This window comes from Falco rusticolus, chromosome 14 (genome assembly GCF_015220075.1).
Source record: "Falco rusticolus isolate bFalRus1 chromosome 14, bFalRus1.pri, whole genome shotgun sequence".
NCBI classification, from domain to species: domain Eukaryota; kingdom Metazoa; phylum Chordata; class Aves; order Falconiformes; family Falconidae; genus Falco; species Falco rusticolus.
This window is the reverse complement of record NC_051200.1, coordinates 3,694,882-3,708,532: the sequence shown is the minus strand read 5'-3', so window position 1 is coordinate 3,708,532 and position 13,651 is coordinate 3,694,882. Positions and strand designations below refer to the sequence as shown.

Below are 13,651 nucleotides of genomic sequence, written 5' to 3'. Positions count from 1 at the left end.
ATCCTAAAGAGAAGCAGCTAACCAGTCACTCACTTCTCGCCTTCTAGACCACAAACCCGCTGGAAGAGAAACTGGCTTGAAGCCATTTGCCCCGCCAAGCTCCTCCTGGAAGGGACCTAAATGGCAGGAGACCTGAGTGACACCTCTCTCGGGGATGAAACCCTGCTCCACAGTTGTAGCAAAAGGGCAGCTACTTCCCGGCTCTCCCTGGAGGCCAGGTTTGGGACTTTGCTCCAGGGACTTGGGACGTTGCTCCAGACTGCTCCCAGGTTATTTCAGCGTCTCCATTGCTGATCCCGAGCAGAGCCCACACCGCTGAACAAAAGCAAGTGTTCAAATACTTCAGAACTTGGAGCAACACAGGTTCTGCTCGAGTTAGGAGGGCAGGTGGCCACTTTTTTCTTAAAACTGAATAGTTTGGCACAGCCCTAACGCTACAGTTGGGACGGCACGATGCAAACCAGATGGGTTTCAATGCTTCTGGAAGCCTAAGAGATGATGTTGAAAGTCAGACTCTAAAACCAACTTAGAATAAGATCTTTTTGAAAAGAAATGTATTTTCTTCATAAATACAGTACAATAACATTTTACAATGTCTTTTTACTTTCTAGACATAAAACCGCTAGCTTTTAAAAAAAGAGTTCCTATACAAATACATGAAAAGAGACATCCCCCCCTCCCCATAGCCCCCCACCCCGGCATGGAGCAAAACCATCAGCCGTGGCGTGAAGCACAGTGACTCCTGGGCTAACCTGTGCCATTCCTCGGAGGGAGGGAAAGTCAAATCACCCCCCGGGTTTTGCTTGCCCTGACTGCACCCAGTTCTGTCGCCAATGGAAAAAGCCCTTCGTCCCGCCACGGCTGTCAGGATTCACTGTACGGGCGTCACGGCCCACGGGACACGGCTGTTACATGGCTCACGTGCTGGGCATCGCTGTGGGCTCCTGGAGCAGGAGGGGTCGTTGGAAATGGTTCTGGCCTAACGCTCTGCGAGTCCCCTCGCTCGGGCAGCCTCAAAACCAAAGTCGCCCGCCGAGGCCCAGACCACACAGCAAGGATTCCAGCCTGCTGATGGTACTGCTGCCCTCAGCCACCCTTCGCGGACTCCCGAGGAGCGACCGACAGAGCCCCACGAGTCCTCAGACCACAGACAGGAGAAAATTGCTGCTCTAGACCCCACAAGAGTGGCCAGGTAGGAGCTGTTTGAAGTTAATAATGACACCGGGCCAGGTGGGAACAAAAGCCTCTTAGATCTCAGGCAGTCCCCTGAGCCATCAAATCCCAACAGAACCACCCAAGGGAAGGACTCGGGAGTTTGGCCATTCTGTAAGCAGTGAAAGGAAAGAGGAAAAATAACTAAACTTGATTTTCTTGTTTTGCTCTACAAAGGAGAATATGTGGCTTTCTTTATAAAAGCTACAATTCTGCTTCTAATACCCGAGTTTAAGAAAAACTCTTAGTCTAAAATTTTGGTCTGCAAAGAAGGTCATTGCAATCATTGTGTTAAAAGTCACTTTCTACTAGAAATAAGCTCTACAGAAGGAAAAGGAACTAGGTGTGCAGTTTGTCTCTTTAAAGCAGTTCCTGTTTTAAAAACAAAATAAAAATCTGTACAGAGAGACTGAAGACTATAGTACACATCTTCCTCAAAGCAAGCAGCTCTTTCACATTCACATCAGGGTGGCTCTGAGGAAGCTTGAGGGAAAGAATACATTCCTGATGGCTCCTAGTTTGTCAGCGCAGGAAAAGGACCTCAAACTTCCATGTCAAAAGTTTTGGGGGTTTTGCTTTAGGAAGAAATCAAAACTACAAAAGAGGGCAAAGAACCTGACCTAAGCAATGCAGAACTGCACCATCATCTTCCACATTTACTTCCACAAGCACAGAACTGCTAAGGCTCCTGCAGTCCTCATGGTTTGGACCGTCAGAGACCACCCGGCTTCCATTTTCGGAGGAGACAGTTGCCATCCATAATCTGTGTTTTACTCACAGAAAGCTATTATGACCTTTTTTTCTTGGTAAAAATAGATTACAGTGGCATTTAATTTGAAAACAACGAGCTGCAAGGAGGATAAACAAATTATTTTTACCTAGTCCAGCTGAACAGCCAATATCGACTGGGGAAAATCAGTTTTCTACAACAGATGTTATCTGTAAAGGATCCAAATTTTCCTAGGCATTTTAGAATTAATGTGAATCAAGTGAGTTGGAACTGTTTATCTAGAGCCCTACAGTTGCAAAACTTCTTTCTTACTGCTGTGAAGTACTTATAAAGATGGAGCATAATTTTTTCCTGACTTTAAAAGAACATAAAAGCACTCATGTGTCTCTCCCCCTCTCTCACACAGCCACTCAACAGCATTTGATCTCCCTTATTGTTCACTCTAAGCCCAAACCACAAAATACAATATAGAAAATTATGCTGAAACGGCAGAAAGATGGGACACCTTGAACTAATGAGAAAAGCTTCTCCTGCATTTACAGCAACCGGGGAGGAGGAAGAGAAATCACTTCAATCATCCAGAGTGGGCATTACTTCATATAATGGGATGGAATTAAGCCAAGAGAAATTTAAGACATTCTCAGGGACAAGAAGGAAGAGGCTGTGAATAGTTTGTCTAGAAAAGGGTGGAGAACTAATTCAGACGGATTATGAAGACACTCTTAGGGAAGGCCTACCGCACTGTCCAGAAAGATGTTGTCCCATATGGCAGAGACAGTCAAAGCTTTTAAATGCAGCTCTGAAGCGTCTCGAGCAGCGGCGATGGAAGGGAGTTTGTGCTGCCTGTTAGAGCAGTCACTGGTAGAGCCAGGCTATCTGGAATCGGTTCACATCTTACCCTGTGCATTTTGCCACCTCTAAGTCCTGTGGGTCGGGTCTAGGAATATAGCCTGAAGACCACTAACAAACAGCAAATCTGTTAGAAATGATGGGAAGGGTTTTCCTTGGTTTTTAAGCGATTATCACCAGAAGACAAACAAAATGCAACTCCCGGCTGATCTTCAGGCCCTGCTAAGTCACCGGCGTGGCAGACAGAAGGCACATCCTTTCACCTCCCAACCCTCCACTGTCAAATTCAGGTAAGGCCATTTCAATTGGACACCATATCAGTAGTGTCAACCAAGCAAAAATTGAGGACATTCACTAACTGTACAATGATTAATTAGTGATTTTTCTTATTTCTGGGGTGAAACGATCTGAAATGAAAACCTGGCTACCCTAATGATGCACAGAAAGCTGAGACTAGCCAGGTTCCCAATGTGTGACCACTGGCTAATTAAATATTTTAACATTCAAGTAAAAAAAAGAAGTAGGTTTTAAGAGAAATTAATATTGAAGTGTTTCAATAAAATGCTAAGATGGTAACAAAAAATATTCATTTACTTCTATTGGTCTTAATACCTCCCCTTACAGCACCTGCAACCAAAGCATTGCTGCATCTGTGCTACTTCCCAAAAATCTGAAAGTGAATCTGATTACTTAAATGTGTAACTTTCTTCTGTAATGCCTTTGGGGCTGTCTTTAAGCTGCTCTCTCCAATTAGGTGAAGAAAAAAAATATTTTGGAAGGAGAGAATTCGCCATCTGGAACTTTACACAGAGCTTCTCTTTAAAGCTCTACCTCTCAGCCTTTGCTATATGAAAAAGAATCCAGTATCTCCAAGAAGGAGGGACATATAAAGTAGAAGGGCATTTGAAATACAGAAAAAACTGCTATGGAGAAACATCTCCACAGATGCAGCAGATTAAGCTCCTAATGCTGAAAAGCAACAGGGCTTGCCACTTGCACTATGGTAAATTTGGAGTAGTTCCACTAAAGGCAATGGAATTACAACAGCAGAAATCTGATCTAACAGATCAGGACTGAGCCTGTAAACGCTCATTTTTTAATTTACGTAAAACATGAATGCAATATATTATTTACTATCCACCATATAAATTATTGAAAAGTACTTAAGTATAAAAGTGTGGCAAATCTTTCAATGAAACTAAAAATGTGAAATGCGACATTAATCACCGGAGTCATTTTCTTTAATAAAGAAATAACACAATTTGGGAAATATTAAAAAAAAAAAAAAAAAAAAAGAACATTACCACAATGAAAACAGAAATCTTTCCAGGCTATGAATGTGAAACACCTATTCTGAGCTCTTACACTGAGTGTAAAGAGAAAGTATAAAGAGAAATCTCCCTTGATCACAGCTCAAGTTTATAAAAGATTCTCTGAACACCTGTATTCTAAAACCAGTAAGTGATGCTCACAACTACGTCCCCGGTTCTGATCATTATAAGGCCATTATGCTCGCCTTACTGCATTCAAGCTAGACATTTAACCAACAGCTGTAAGAGTAGGTACTTCTGTTTAAGAGACTTTAAAAATACTGAAATGAAATATCAGATGTAGCGCACCTAAGTTCTTGGCTTTTCTCCAGATGTTACCAGATCCAGTATTTAAAAAATAAAGGGGGAAACTTTCAAAGAACAAGTGTTACGGGTTTTTTATAATTTAGAACAAATTATAAATTAACCTGTCCATACTTTTGAGACATAATATACAAGAACAAACAGCTGAGTGTTCTTTTATTACTCAGGTACTACAAATTTTTTCCCAATAAAAATGTCTTTTAAAAATGTCTTGCTACTGTATCCCAGCTCAGATCCCGGCACAGCCTTTCAGATGAGGTATTCTACCATCTCTCCATCTGGGAGGTCCTGCCCCATGGTCTGAACAGGGGCTTTTCTTTCAAGAGTGCTGGAGTGGAAGAGTGGCCCATCTATGTGATGAGGAAAAACAAGAGAAGACAACCAAAGCTGTAACTTCAATGAGGTTAGAAATATGACGTTAACATTTTAAAAGTAATCTTCTATCACTAGTCAAAAGACAGCTAACAACTCCTTACTTCATTTAAAACACTTCAGTTCTTCATGTATATAGCCAGACAAATAAAGATATTTTACCAAATTCTCTTTGGGTATCTTCCACTGATACACAATGGCATATAAAACTGGAGCGACTGCATTTAAACCAATGGAGTCAGAGCAGACTTTCACCACAAAACCTGTTGCCCCATCTCCCTCCATACCCATTAAATAGCATAGCATGAGCAAGATGCACAGCAGACCAGCCAAATTCACTCTTCCGTAAAGAACAACATAATTGTAATGTGTCTGTAAGTAGAAGAGGCAAGGTTGTGTAATCTGCATTGATCTGGCAGAGTGGGCTGGAAAATGAGCAGCTCTTGCCAGCTCGGAGCTCTGTGGGAAGCAAATTCAGCTCTGTGACAGTCACTGTCAACTGGATCTACTCATGCCAATGCTGAAGTTGGTGCTGTGACTGGGACAGTACAATAACGAGACAGCTTCATCATGACTGTTACCTTTCCTTCTTCTTCCTTGCCCTTATCTGAGTCCACTTGGCTTTGAATACCCACTAAAAGACAACAGCCACTTCCTACAGCCCATTTTCATACCCTGTTTAAACCCCACACACTACTCGCAATTTACTTCAGGGTAGACACTGACTCAGAGTCTGTCCTGGGGTTTCCATATACCTGCTCCAATTCTCAAATCTCCCTATACCCCTCTATCCAGCGTGTCCATGTTTACGCTACCACTCTTAAGGCTATTTTTCCATCAGAGCATTTGAGATCCCTCAGAATATCATCAAGCTGGCCTCTGAAATCCATCTGTCCTCACAAAAACTAAACCCGGTTTTCCTGAATGGAGAAAGGGATGGCAGGGCCCGTCCCACAGAGCAGAACTGATTGCGAGTCGGTGGCAGGGGAGGGCAATTGAGCTTTGCTACCTGTTTTGTCTGCGCTGTAGGCCAGGTTGGTACTGGGGAGTCGTCCTGGTGTGGGAGCTGCAGTGGAAGGTGCAGCTTTGCTTTGTTCGCTGCCCCGGTCAGTCTGGGTGCTGCAGTCTCTGCTGCCTGTTTTCGAGTGGGCTGACAGCAATGGTGTGGAAGGAAGGACAGGAGAGGGGGTGGAGGGAATGGATTCGGAGCGATATTCTGTTCCCAGCAGAACACCTTTGTGGAAAAAGGGAAGAAAATTTCACAATCCCAGAAAACTAACTGGTATCAGTTCTGCATCCCTCTGTACTACTTGCCCTAGGATCTGGAGAGCGCCCTGTCCTTCAGCAGACAACACTCATTTACCACCAGGTGCTAAAGTACCTGAAGAATAGCAGCATCCTCATGTTGCTGCATGCAAAGATACACAAGTGGGCACTGACACCTTACTTCCCTGTCTCTAAGTAGTGGCCTGTCTACGGCAGGGTAAATCTGCACACTCTGACATCAGCTGCAACAGATTCTTATTTACATTTCAGGGTCTTGTCTCACAGGGAGGGCCTTTGGACCAAACTTTTCCCCTGAAATAAAAAAAAATAATCTAAGATTTGATTTGTTACAACTCATTTTCTCTGAACAATGGTGTTGAGCCATTCCAGAGAGCAGCCGTGTTAGTGCAGGCACAACACTACAAGACAGCAATCCTGATTAGTATCTCTGTTCCTGTTCAAGGAGACTTTACACCTTCAGACAGCTGTAACAACCCAGCTGAAAGCAAGTGCTTAGGAACTGTGAAAACTGAACCTCAAATATCCCTAAAGTCAGGTACCGAACTGGGAATAAAGGCTTATGTATTTTAATGACAGAGCCTGGACAGCAGAAATCACTATTTCCCAAAAGCGATTAAAAGAAGCAGTTGTTCCAAAGATATCCTGTCCCGCTTGCAGCCAGCTTCACTGCACACGAGGCCAGCTCATCTGTCTGTCCAACACACCTGCCTCCCGCTGCTCCTGCCTCCCCTCTAAGCACTGACTCGCACATCTGAACTGCCACCCTTATTTAAAAATTACCTAGGCTGCCTTTCCAGCTCTTGTCCTCCCTCTTCTCCTCCAGGATGGGAGTGCTGCTCAGCGTTGATGAGTGGGACAGCAAGCCTGAGCCAGCGTTCGAAATGGACATCAGCGACTTGGCGGGTCTCATTGAGGAGAGCTGGTCGGTCTTACCAGGCTCCTTCCGGGAGCGCTGCTGCAGGACTTTGATCATGGCATCCTTCTCGATGATCTGGGCATGCAGAGTCTTAATCCTTGAGAAGCACAAAGAAGAACAATGTACCTGTACTCCTGTCTCCTTGGACTGAGGCCTCAGTGCCCCCACGGCTGTGACTAGGACTCCCTTAGGCATTTGTGGAGGCAGACAAGATGCCAGTGAGCTTATTGCCCTGAATACTGGCTGCTCACTGGCCCACGGGAGCAGATCACGCATGTATACATGCATGAGTAAACGGCTGTGAGATACCCATCCACCTTTGGCTACTGGAAGCTGCTCTAAACAGCCATGGAAGAGGCTTGGAGACAAAGCTGAGAGTTCTGGGCAGGACATGAGACCAACAGAAAGGATTAACACGCTGTGGGAGTCTGCAACGGACCTAACCCTAGGGAAAACAGTTCTGTGAGAATGGAAAGAGCTGGCTGGAGCCTGGGGTCTGATGAGGATGCCCTGAAGAGAGAAGAGGAACAAGCCAGATGCAAAAAGTCTAAGAGAAGACTTTTTTGCATTAGCCCTCAGTATCAAGACAGGTTTTGGATTGCTATGTAGATACTCCCTTGGCCAAATGAGCGTCTGGCATCCTACATCATTGCTATGGGTGAAGACACAAGAATTTCTGGTTCTGAGGTGTCTACCCAGACAATTAATTTAAAGTCTCTGTCCTAAAGAAGCCAGATAGGACCAAACTGCATTTTACCTTCCCTCCATGTCGAGACACCTTCTGTTGGCAAGCAGGATCTCTTCCTCCTCCTTCTGAATACGAGCTTCCAGCGAGGTGTCATAGCTAGGGTTAGGCGAGTGACTGATCACTGTCGTGTCCCTGTGAACAAGCAGTAGAGCAGATGAAGGACCAGCTATGTTTGCTGCTTTACTCCTAGCAGCATAAAATTATTGCTCAAAAGCAACGAGCAAGAATATCCACTTTTTTTGAGTTTAGGTTGGCTCAGTGTCTTCCAAAAATCCAACTCCCAGCCCTAATGAAAGCAGGATTACAAAAATATGCAAGTCATTACAACAACAGTCAATCTACTGTCCATCTCGGGCCAGCCTATGATCTAACTGATTCACTGTACTACTGTAAACTGATCGACAAGGCAAATCCAAGGACATGGGGAGAGGGAAGGATGGCATAGAACACTAGGCATTTTTCTTCAATTGAAACAGCACAAACTTCGCTTTGGGTATAAAGCTCTCTTTCCCTTCCCCTTCCAACAGTATCATAGAGGGAATCGGAGTATCAAAGGGAACTAGGCATGGAAGCTCCTTAAGCAATCCTAAGCAGCTTGGTCCCAAAAACTTGGGAGTGGGCTGAAAACACTTTCAGACTGATTCCATATGGTGCCTGATATTAACACTGTGATAGTTGTTCAGTCCATTAACAAAACATGATGAGTATTTCATTCTACTTGTCGCTGTTGAGTCAGAACAAAGTCCCTGTGCTACGCTCTGTATCACTGTATGACTCATAACATTAAGAGCATGTTACTGGCATAGCTATGCATTAACAACATTACAAAAAAAACCAAACACACACAAAAAAAACTTGAGTTACCGAGAGCTCCAGTTCATTGTAGTAAGAACTGTCTAGGTAAATGTACTTATAACTCAGCAAAAGTTCAGATCAGGAACAGCAAAGCACCAATGTGAAGGGCATAAGAAGGTCATTCATCACAGAAACCTAACCTGCCCCAGACTCCCTCCTGTGCTCTAAAGCATCCTTCCTGCAACCTTAACTTCCAAAGGGATGCTATTTTCCACTACCAAACAAAAGGAAAAGAAATTTGTGCACAGTGTAGGTGAGGTTGCCACTGAAATTAGTGGAATCCTTCACAGCCTATATTCTTGAAGGAGATACTAGAGGTGCCAACTGCATATAAACCTGCAGGAGTATGGACACTAATGGAATATCATCTTTTAGGGGAGAAGCAGCTAGAAGGAAATGGAAAAACAGAGGTTGGCTCTTTCCTGACTGGAAGGCACTCTTGTTCATTTAGCAAAACTTGAACAGGCCTAACACAGCTCTTCTCATTCCATAATGAACAATAGACCAGACCCTCACTTATCAGTGCATGCTGAAAATATAACATGGCCCCTAAGGAGAAGCAACAACATGAGCCTTTAGAGAATCTCTGGGGAGGCAGAAAACTGTGCACAAGAAGCATCAATACCCTAAAATAACAGCCTGCTTCTGGAGCAAGATAAGATAAAGTCTTTAAATGCTAACACAGCACATCTGCAACTTTACCCCTGTAATTCTAGTATGATCTTACAAGCTAGGAAACCAGTTGTGATAACATTCCTGTTTGAATCTGGTTCATGAAACAATCTAAAATAAAATCTGCCATCAAGAACCAGAAAGTAGTGAGCAATGAAATTACATGTAAGCAATACCTAATGCTAAAGCATTGCATTCTAATAACAGCTCTTGTTTACCAACTAGCTGAAGCACTTGGGCCTGTTTACAGCCATAATAAGTGTTTCTGTACAGTTATCTTGGAATGTGAGCTTGTTACCAAATTTCAGACACCCTCCCCTTCCCACCCCCACAAGCAGTGCTCTCCATACGCAGCAGAATGTTTTGAGCAGAATTTCCTAGTAGATGTTTCTGGTTAGTAACCATGTTGAAGACAATACCACAAAGTAATTTGCAAAAACATTCTGGAGAACAAGAAGCCATTCAGGGTGAATGATGTGAATCACCCAGCTTACCCCACCTCACATGACTTCAGCAAGGACTGATCCCTGTTTAAACAAATAAAAAATACCAAAACCCTTCTCATACACCTATTTTTGAATCAACAGCTTCTAGGAATGGTTCAGAACAATTCTAATCTGGAAAATGGCTCCTGGATGTGGAGGAATCTTCCCCTGGAAAAAAGTTTCTAATTGTTGGCAACTCCACAGCTCCCAGGAAAAGCAGCCAAGCCCTGCTTGCCTGCAGAAGTCTGAGAAGCCATTCAGACCACAAGGCGAGGTATCATGGGAGGGTGGTATGACAACATGCGTTGGTGAGAAATATGACATTCAACTGGAAAAATAATCCCAGTACTATGAAAAGTCTCCTTTACCTCTGAGCAGCCACAGTTGCAGCTGCATCCAAAGCAAACTGTCTCATCACACTCTCTTCCAGGTATTTCTGTTCCCACTTGGTCATGTCAGCTTCCAGAGCAAGAATCCTTTCTTCTTTCTCACGCAGGAGTTCCATAAGCGCTGTGGCGTTGTACTCCGAGACGTTGGCAGCCTGAGATGTACCCTGACGCTGGTTTCCAAAAGCAAGGGGGGGAAAAAAAAAAAAAAAAGAGGTGTCAGGCTGCATCTGTAAGATTTGGGGCTGGTTTGCCTTTTGTCTGAAACACAGAGGCTGGTCCACAGCAGCACTGGCTTGACGTAAGAACCCCCCCAGAGTGAAATGCAGTGGCCTCTGCCATGCAGGGCAGACCAGGGGAGGGTAACAGTCTCTGTTAAAGCTTAATCTGAATCATCTGCAGGGGCAGTTTAGCCTCCCTCTGTCAAAACCAGTAAACAAGCTCATATACTGCACGAAAGGCTCCTATTTTCCAAATGCTGAAGCTCAAAAGTCATAAAACACCAAGCACTGCTGCTAAGAAAGACAGCTTAACTCACAGCATCCATACTAGAGTGCCTCCTGGTGCCATTCCAGAGCTGGTCAATACTAACAAGCAAATATCCGAGATGGAAAATGCTCCTTCTAAGGCCTTTTTCCCATGTGCAAAGCCCCACATGTGCACCTGAGAGCTCTATCATGCTATTCAGGTCTGATGGCTACAGCCCATCCATAATGCCTGACGTAACACAGATTCACTTCCAACATCGTTCCAGCAAAACACTAACTAGCATACAAGAGTTATCACACCTTTTAAAAGAATGCATCCAAAATATTTTTGAAGGATTTGGTTATTACATCAATATGATCCAGTGTATACCTGTGGATTAATTAGCCAGGGATTAAAGATAATTCAGTTCTAAAACAAGACTTGGAAGACAGGCAGTGCTCCCTTCCAAACAAGAAAGAGTGGAGATTTGCTGAGCTAATACTTCAACAGATAAAATACCTAGTTTTATATGGAAGTCTCATCTGGGACTGGCAGGATATTTGACTTAAAAATTAAAAAAAAAATAGTTTAAAAGAAAAGAAATTGGGCAGACAAGTTATTTTTTGTTCAGCTCAGAATTCTCAACCATGACAAGAAAGCTGTTTTCTGTGTTGACTCAGGCTCAGTGTCAAAAATTGTAGGGTTCAGAGCACACATTCATCTTCCAATGGTAACACTGAGAAGTTTATCCAATTACTGTAACTCCTACTAAAACCAATACAAAAATACAAGTAAGATTTAAATATCCATTCCTATGCAGATGTGAGAGTTGGGGGATAAATATGATCTGAAACTAAATGCTATTTAGAACATAGAATCCTATTTCCAGTAAAATTTACAAACCTGGCAGTCCACCTATGTTTGACATAGGTTGAACTAAAACTAAAACTTCACATCTAATTCATGCCACCACTGCACAATCTACTTCTCATTCATTCTTCTTACTGAAATTAACTCATGTTACAATCATATGAACATACTCTACATGAGGGTCCCATCTGTTTCTGTCAACAGCATTTATAGAAAGGTTTTGCCATTTTGGTTTTGTTTGTTTTTTTCAAATGCAAAAGCTCTCTGAAGGGCCTCTTTTCAGGCTGGTTGTTAATGATTTTTTTAATAAAATCTCAAATTGTGAACGATATTTTAAAAATAATTTAAAAATCAATATAACCAGTTTACTTAAAGATAGAACACCATCTAGCTACGTGGCTATGTCTGAATCTCATCGTGTGATGGATCCTCTGTTGCTCTGTTACCTAAATTTTCTGGTTGGAATGGAAGAATTAAATCAAGTAAAACCAATACAACAGCCAGCAAATCCATGATTCTAGCTACCAAAATAAAAATCTGTTAATTTTACAAAATGGAAAAAACCACTGCCCTTCCTTTATGTGTGTGTAGGGTATAGCGTACAACCCTACACAAACCTGGCATGGCAGAGGGAAACGGCGGGTACCTGCTGCATCCGGAGAGATTCCAGTTCCCTCTCCAGCCGGGTCCGCAGCCTGTGTTCCAGCTGTTCCCGCTTCTCACATGCTGCCTGCAGCTGAACCAAGGCCTGCTGCATCTTCTCCACCTTCTCAACATAGACCTGCTTCTTTTTGAGCTGAAACAAAGGAAGACAATTCAACGTAAGTTAAATAATGAGAACAAGCGAGTGAACCTCTGGCTTTGTACACACTGCTGCACGCAGAAACACCAGGCAAGGAAGAACATGTCCAGACGGCTGCTGTCAGTGTCCCCCAGGCTCCTGCTCTGGACTCGACACTTGGGATGCTACAAGGCTTTCCCATCTCTGCTTTCCTGCTAGGTATATTTGTTCTTTTTGTCCTCAGCAACCCCAGGGTAATGATGGGGAAACTGAGGTAATTATCTGTTGCAAATGACTGAGAGCAGCAATGGGCTAGAAAGGGCATCTGGGTTCACAATAGAGAATGTTTAAGTGACCTGAGACACTACCAAGGTAACTGCAGCAAAGATAGCATTTAGAGCTGGTCCACAAGTTAGGAACACTTTGCGGTGCAATACTGAAAATTGCTGGCAGCGTATTTATGAGAGTAAGTAGAAACTGAATCAAAACTTGCAGGACCCTATTCCAGCCCTGTAACAATAAAATAAAGAACAGGATCAAAGCACACACTAGACATGGCTTGTGCTCTCTCCACACTGCAGCCAGGTTTATTCCAGCAGTCCGGACATCCGCCTCAGTCATCTTGGCCCAGTGTGACCTGAGAGCTCCTGCCCCATTCCCTGTCTCTGCCCTTCAGTCCTCCTCCATCGTTCATCCTGCCAACCAAGCTGCTGTCCTGACTTACAATAAGCAATAAAAACTACCATGCTGAGATGCCTGGTAACTGTCTTAGCGAGATTAATCCATGGTTCCAGCAGAATAAAACCAAACTAAAATATGATTTTTTTTAAAATGAGTAAAACATGCCCAGGCCTAGCTTTGTTCTAATATATAGGATACTGGACACCCATGGACATAATTTTCTGTTAAGGAAAAGACTAACAATCACAATTAGCTGGCCTTCTGTGGCAAATCTAGGGCACTGCTTTTTTAGCTGTGACGGTCATAAACCCTGAAATACAAAAATAGCAGGAAGAAGGCAACTTTTCCCAACAGTCAGAGCCAAAGTCTAGAGAAGCACCACAATGAAAAACACAGGCTCCCTTATGTGAGTTCAAAGAGCTACTCTACAGCTTCATGGAAGAAAAGTCCACTGAGGGATATTAAAGACAAAAGACATCACTTTTGGCTCAGGAAGTCCTTCTTGGAAGCGGAAAGTATTCTGGGAAAGTACCACTGTTTGTTGGCCCCATTCTGATAGTGTTCCCTAGGAATCTGCTCTAAGTTTCGGCACAGACAGGATACTAGGCTTGCTGGGCTTTGATCTGAACAATATGAGCCATTCTTACAGTGCACCTTCATTCCAAAAAGGTCTTATCATGTGTTTCTTCAAAATTTTCTCTTTTC

General features: G+C 43.4%; 1 protein-coding gene across 4 annotated transcripts in view; it reads right to left on the bottom strand.

The window, feature by feature from the left end:
* Window positions 1–3,851: 3,851 nt before the first annotated feature.
* AMOT (angiomotin) overlaps window positions 3,852–13,651 on the bottom strand; it is a 61,423-nt gene continuing 51,623 nt past the window's right edge. For all 4 annotated transcript variants that reach the window (XM_037408240.1, XM_037408241.1, XM_037408239.1 and 1 more), the window contains 6 exons: window positions 12,131–12,280; window positions 10,129–10,319; window positions 7,758–7,880; window positions 6,865–7,097; window positions 5,807–6,031; window positions 3,852–4,775 (listed from right to left, as the gene is read on the bottom strand). In XM_037408240.1, the coding sequence (XP_037264137.1) occupies window positions 4,675–4,775; window positions 5,807–6,031; window positions 6,865–7,097; window positions 7,758–7,880; window positions 10,129–10,319; window positions 12,131–12,280 (1,023 nt within the window). In that variant the 3' untranslated portion in view covers window positions 3,852–4,674. The remainder of the gene's footprint in view (window positions 4,776–5,806; window positions 6,032–6,864; window positions 7,098–7,757; window positions 7,881–10,128; window positions 10,320–12,130; window positions 12,281–13,651) is intronic.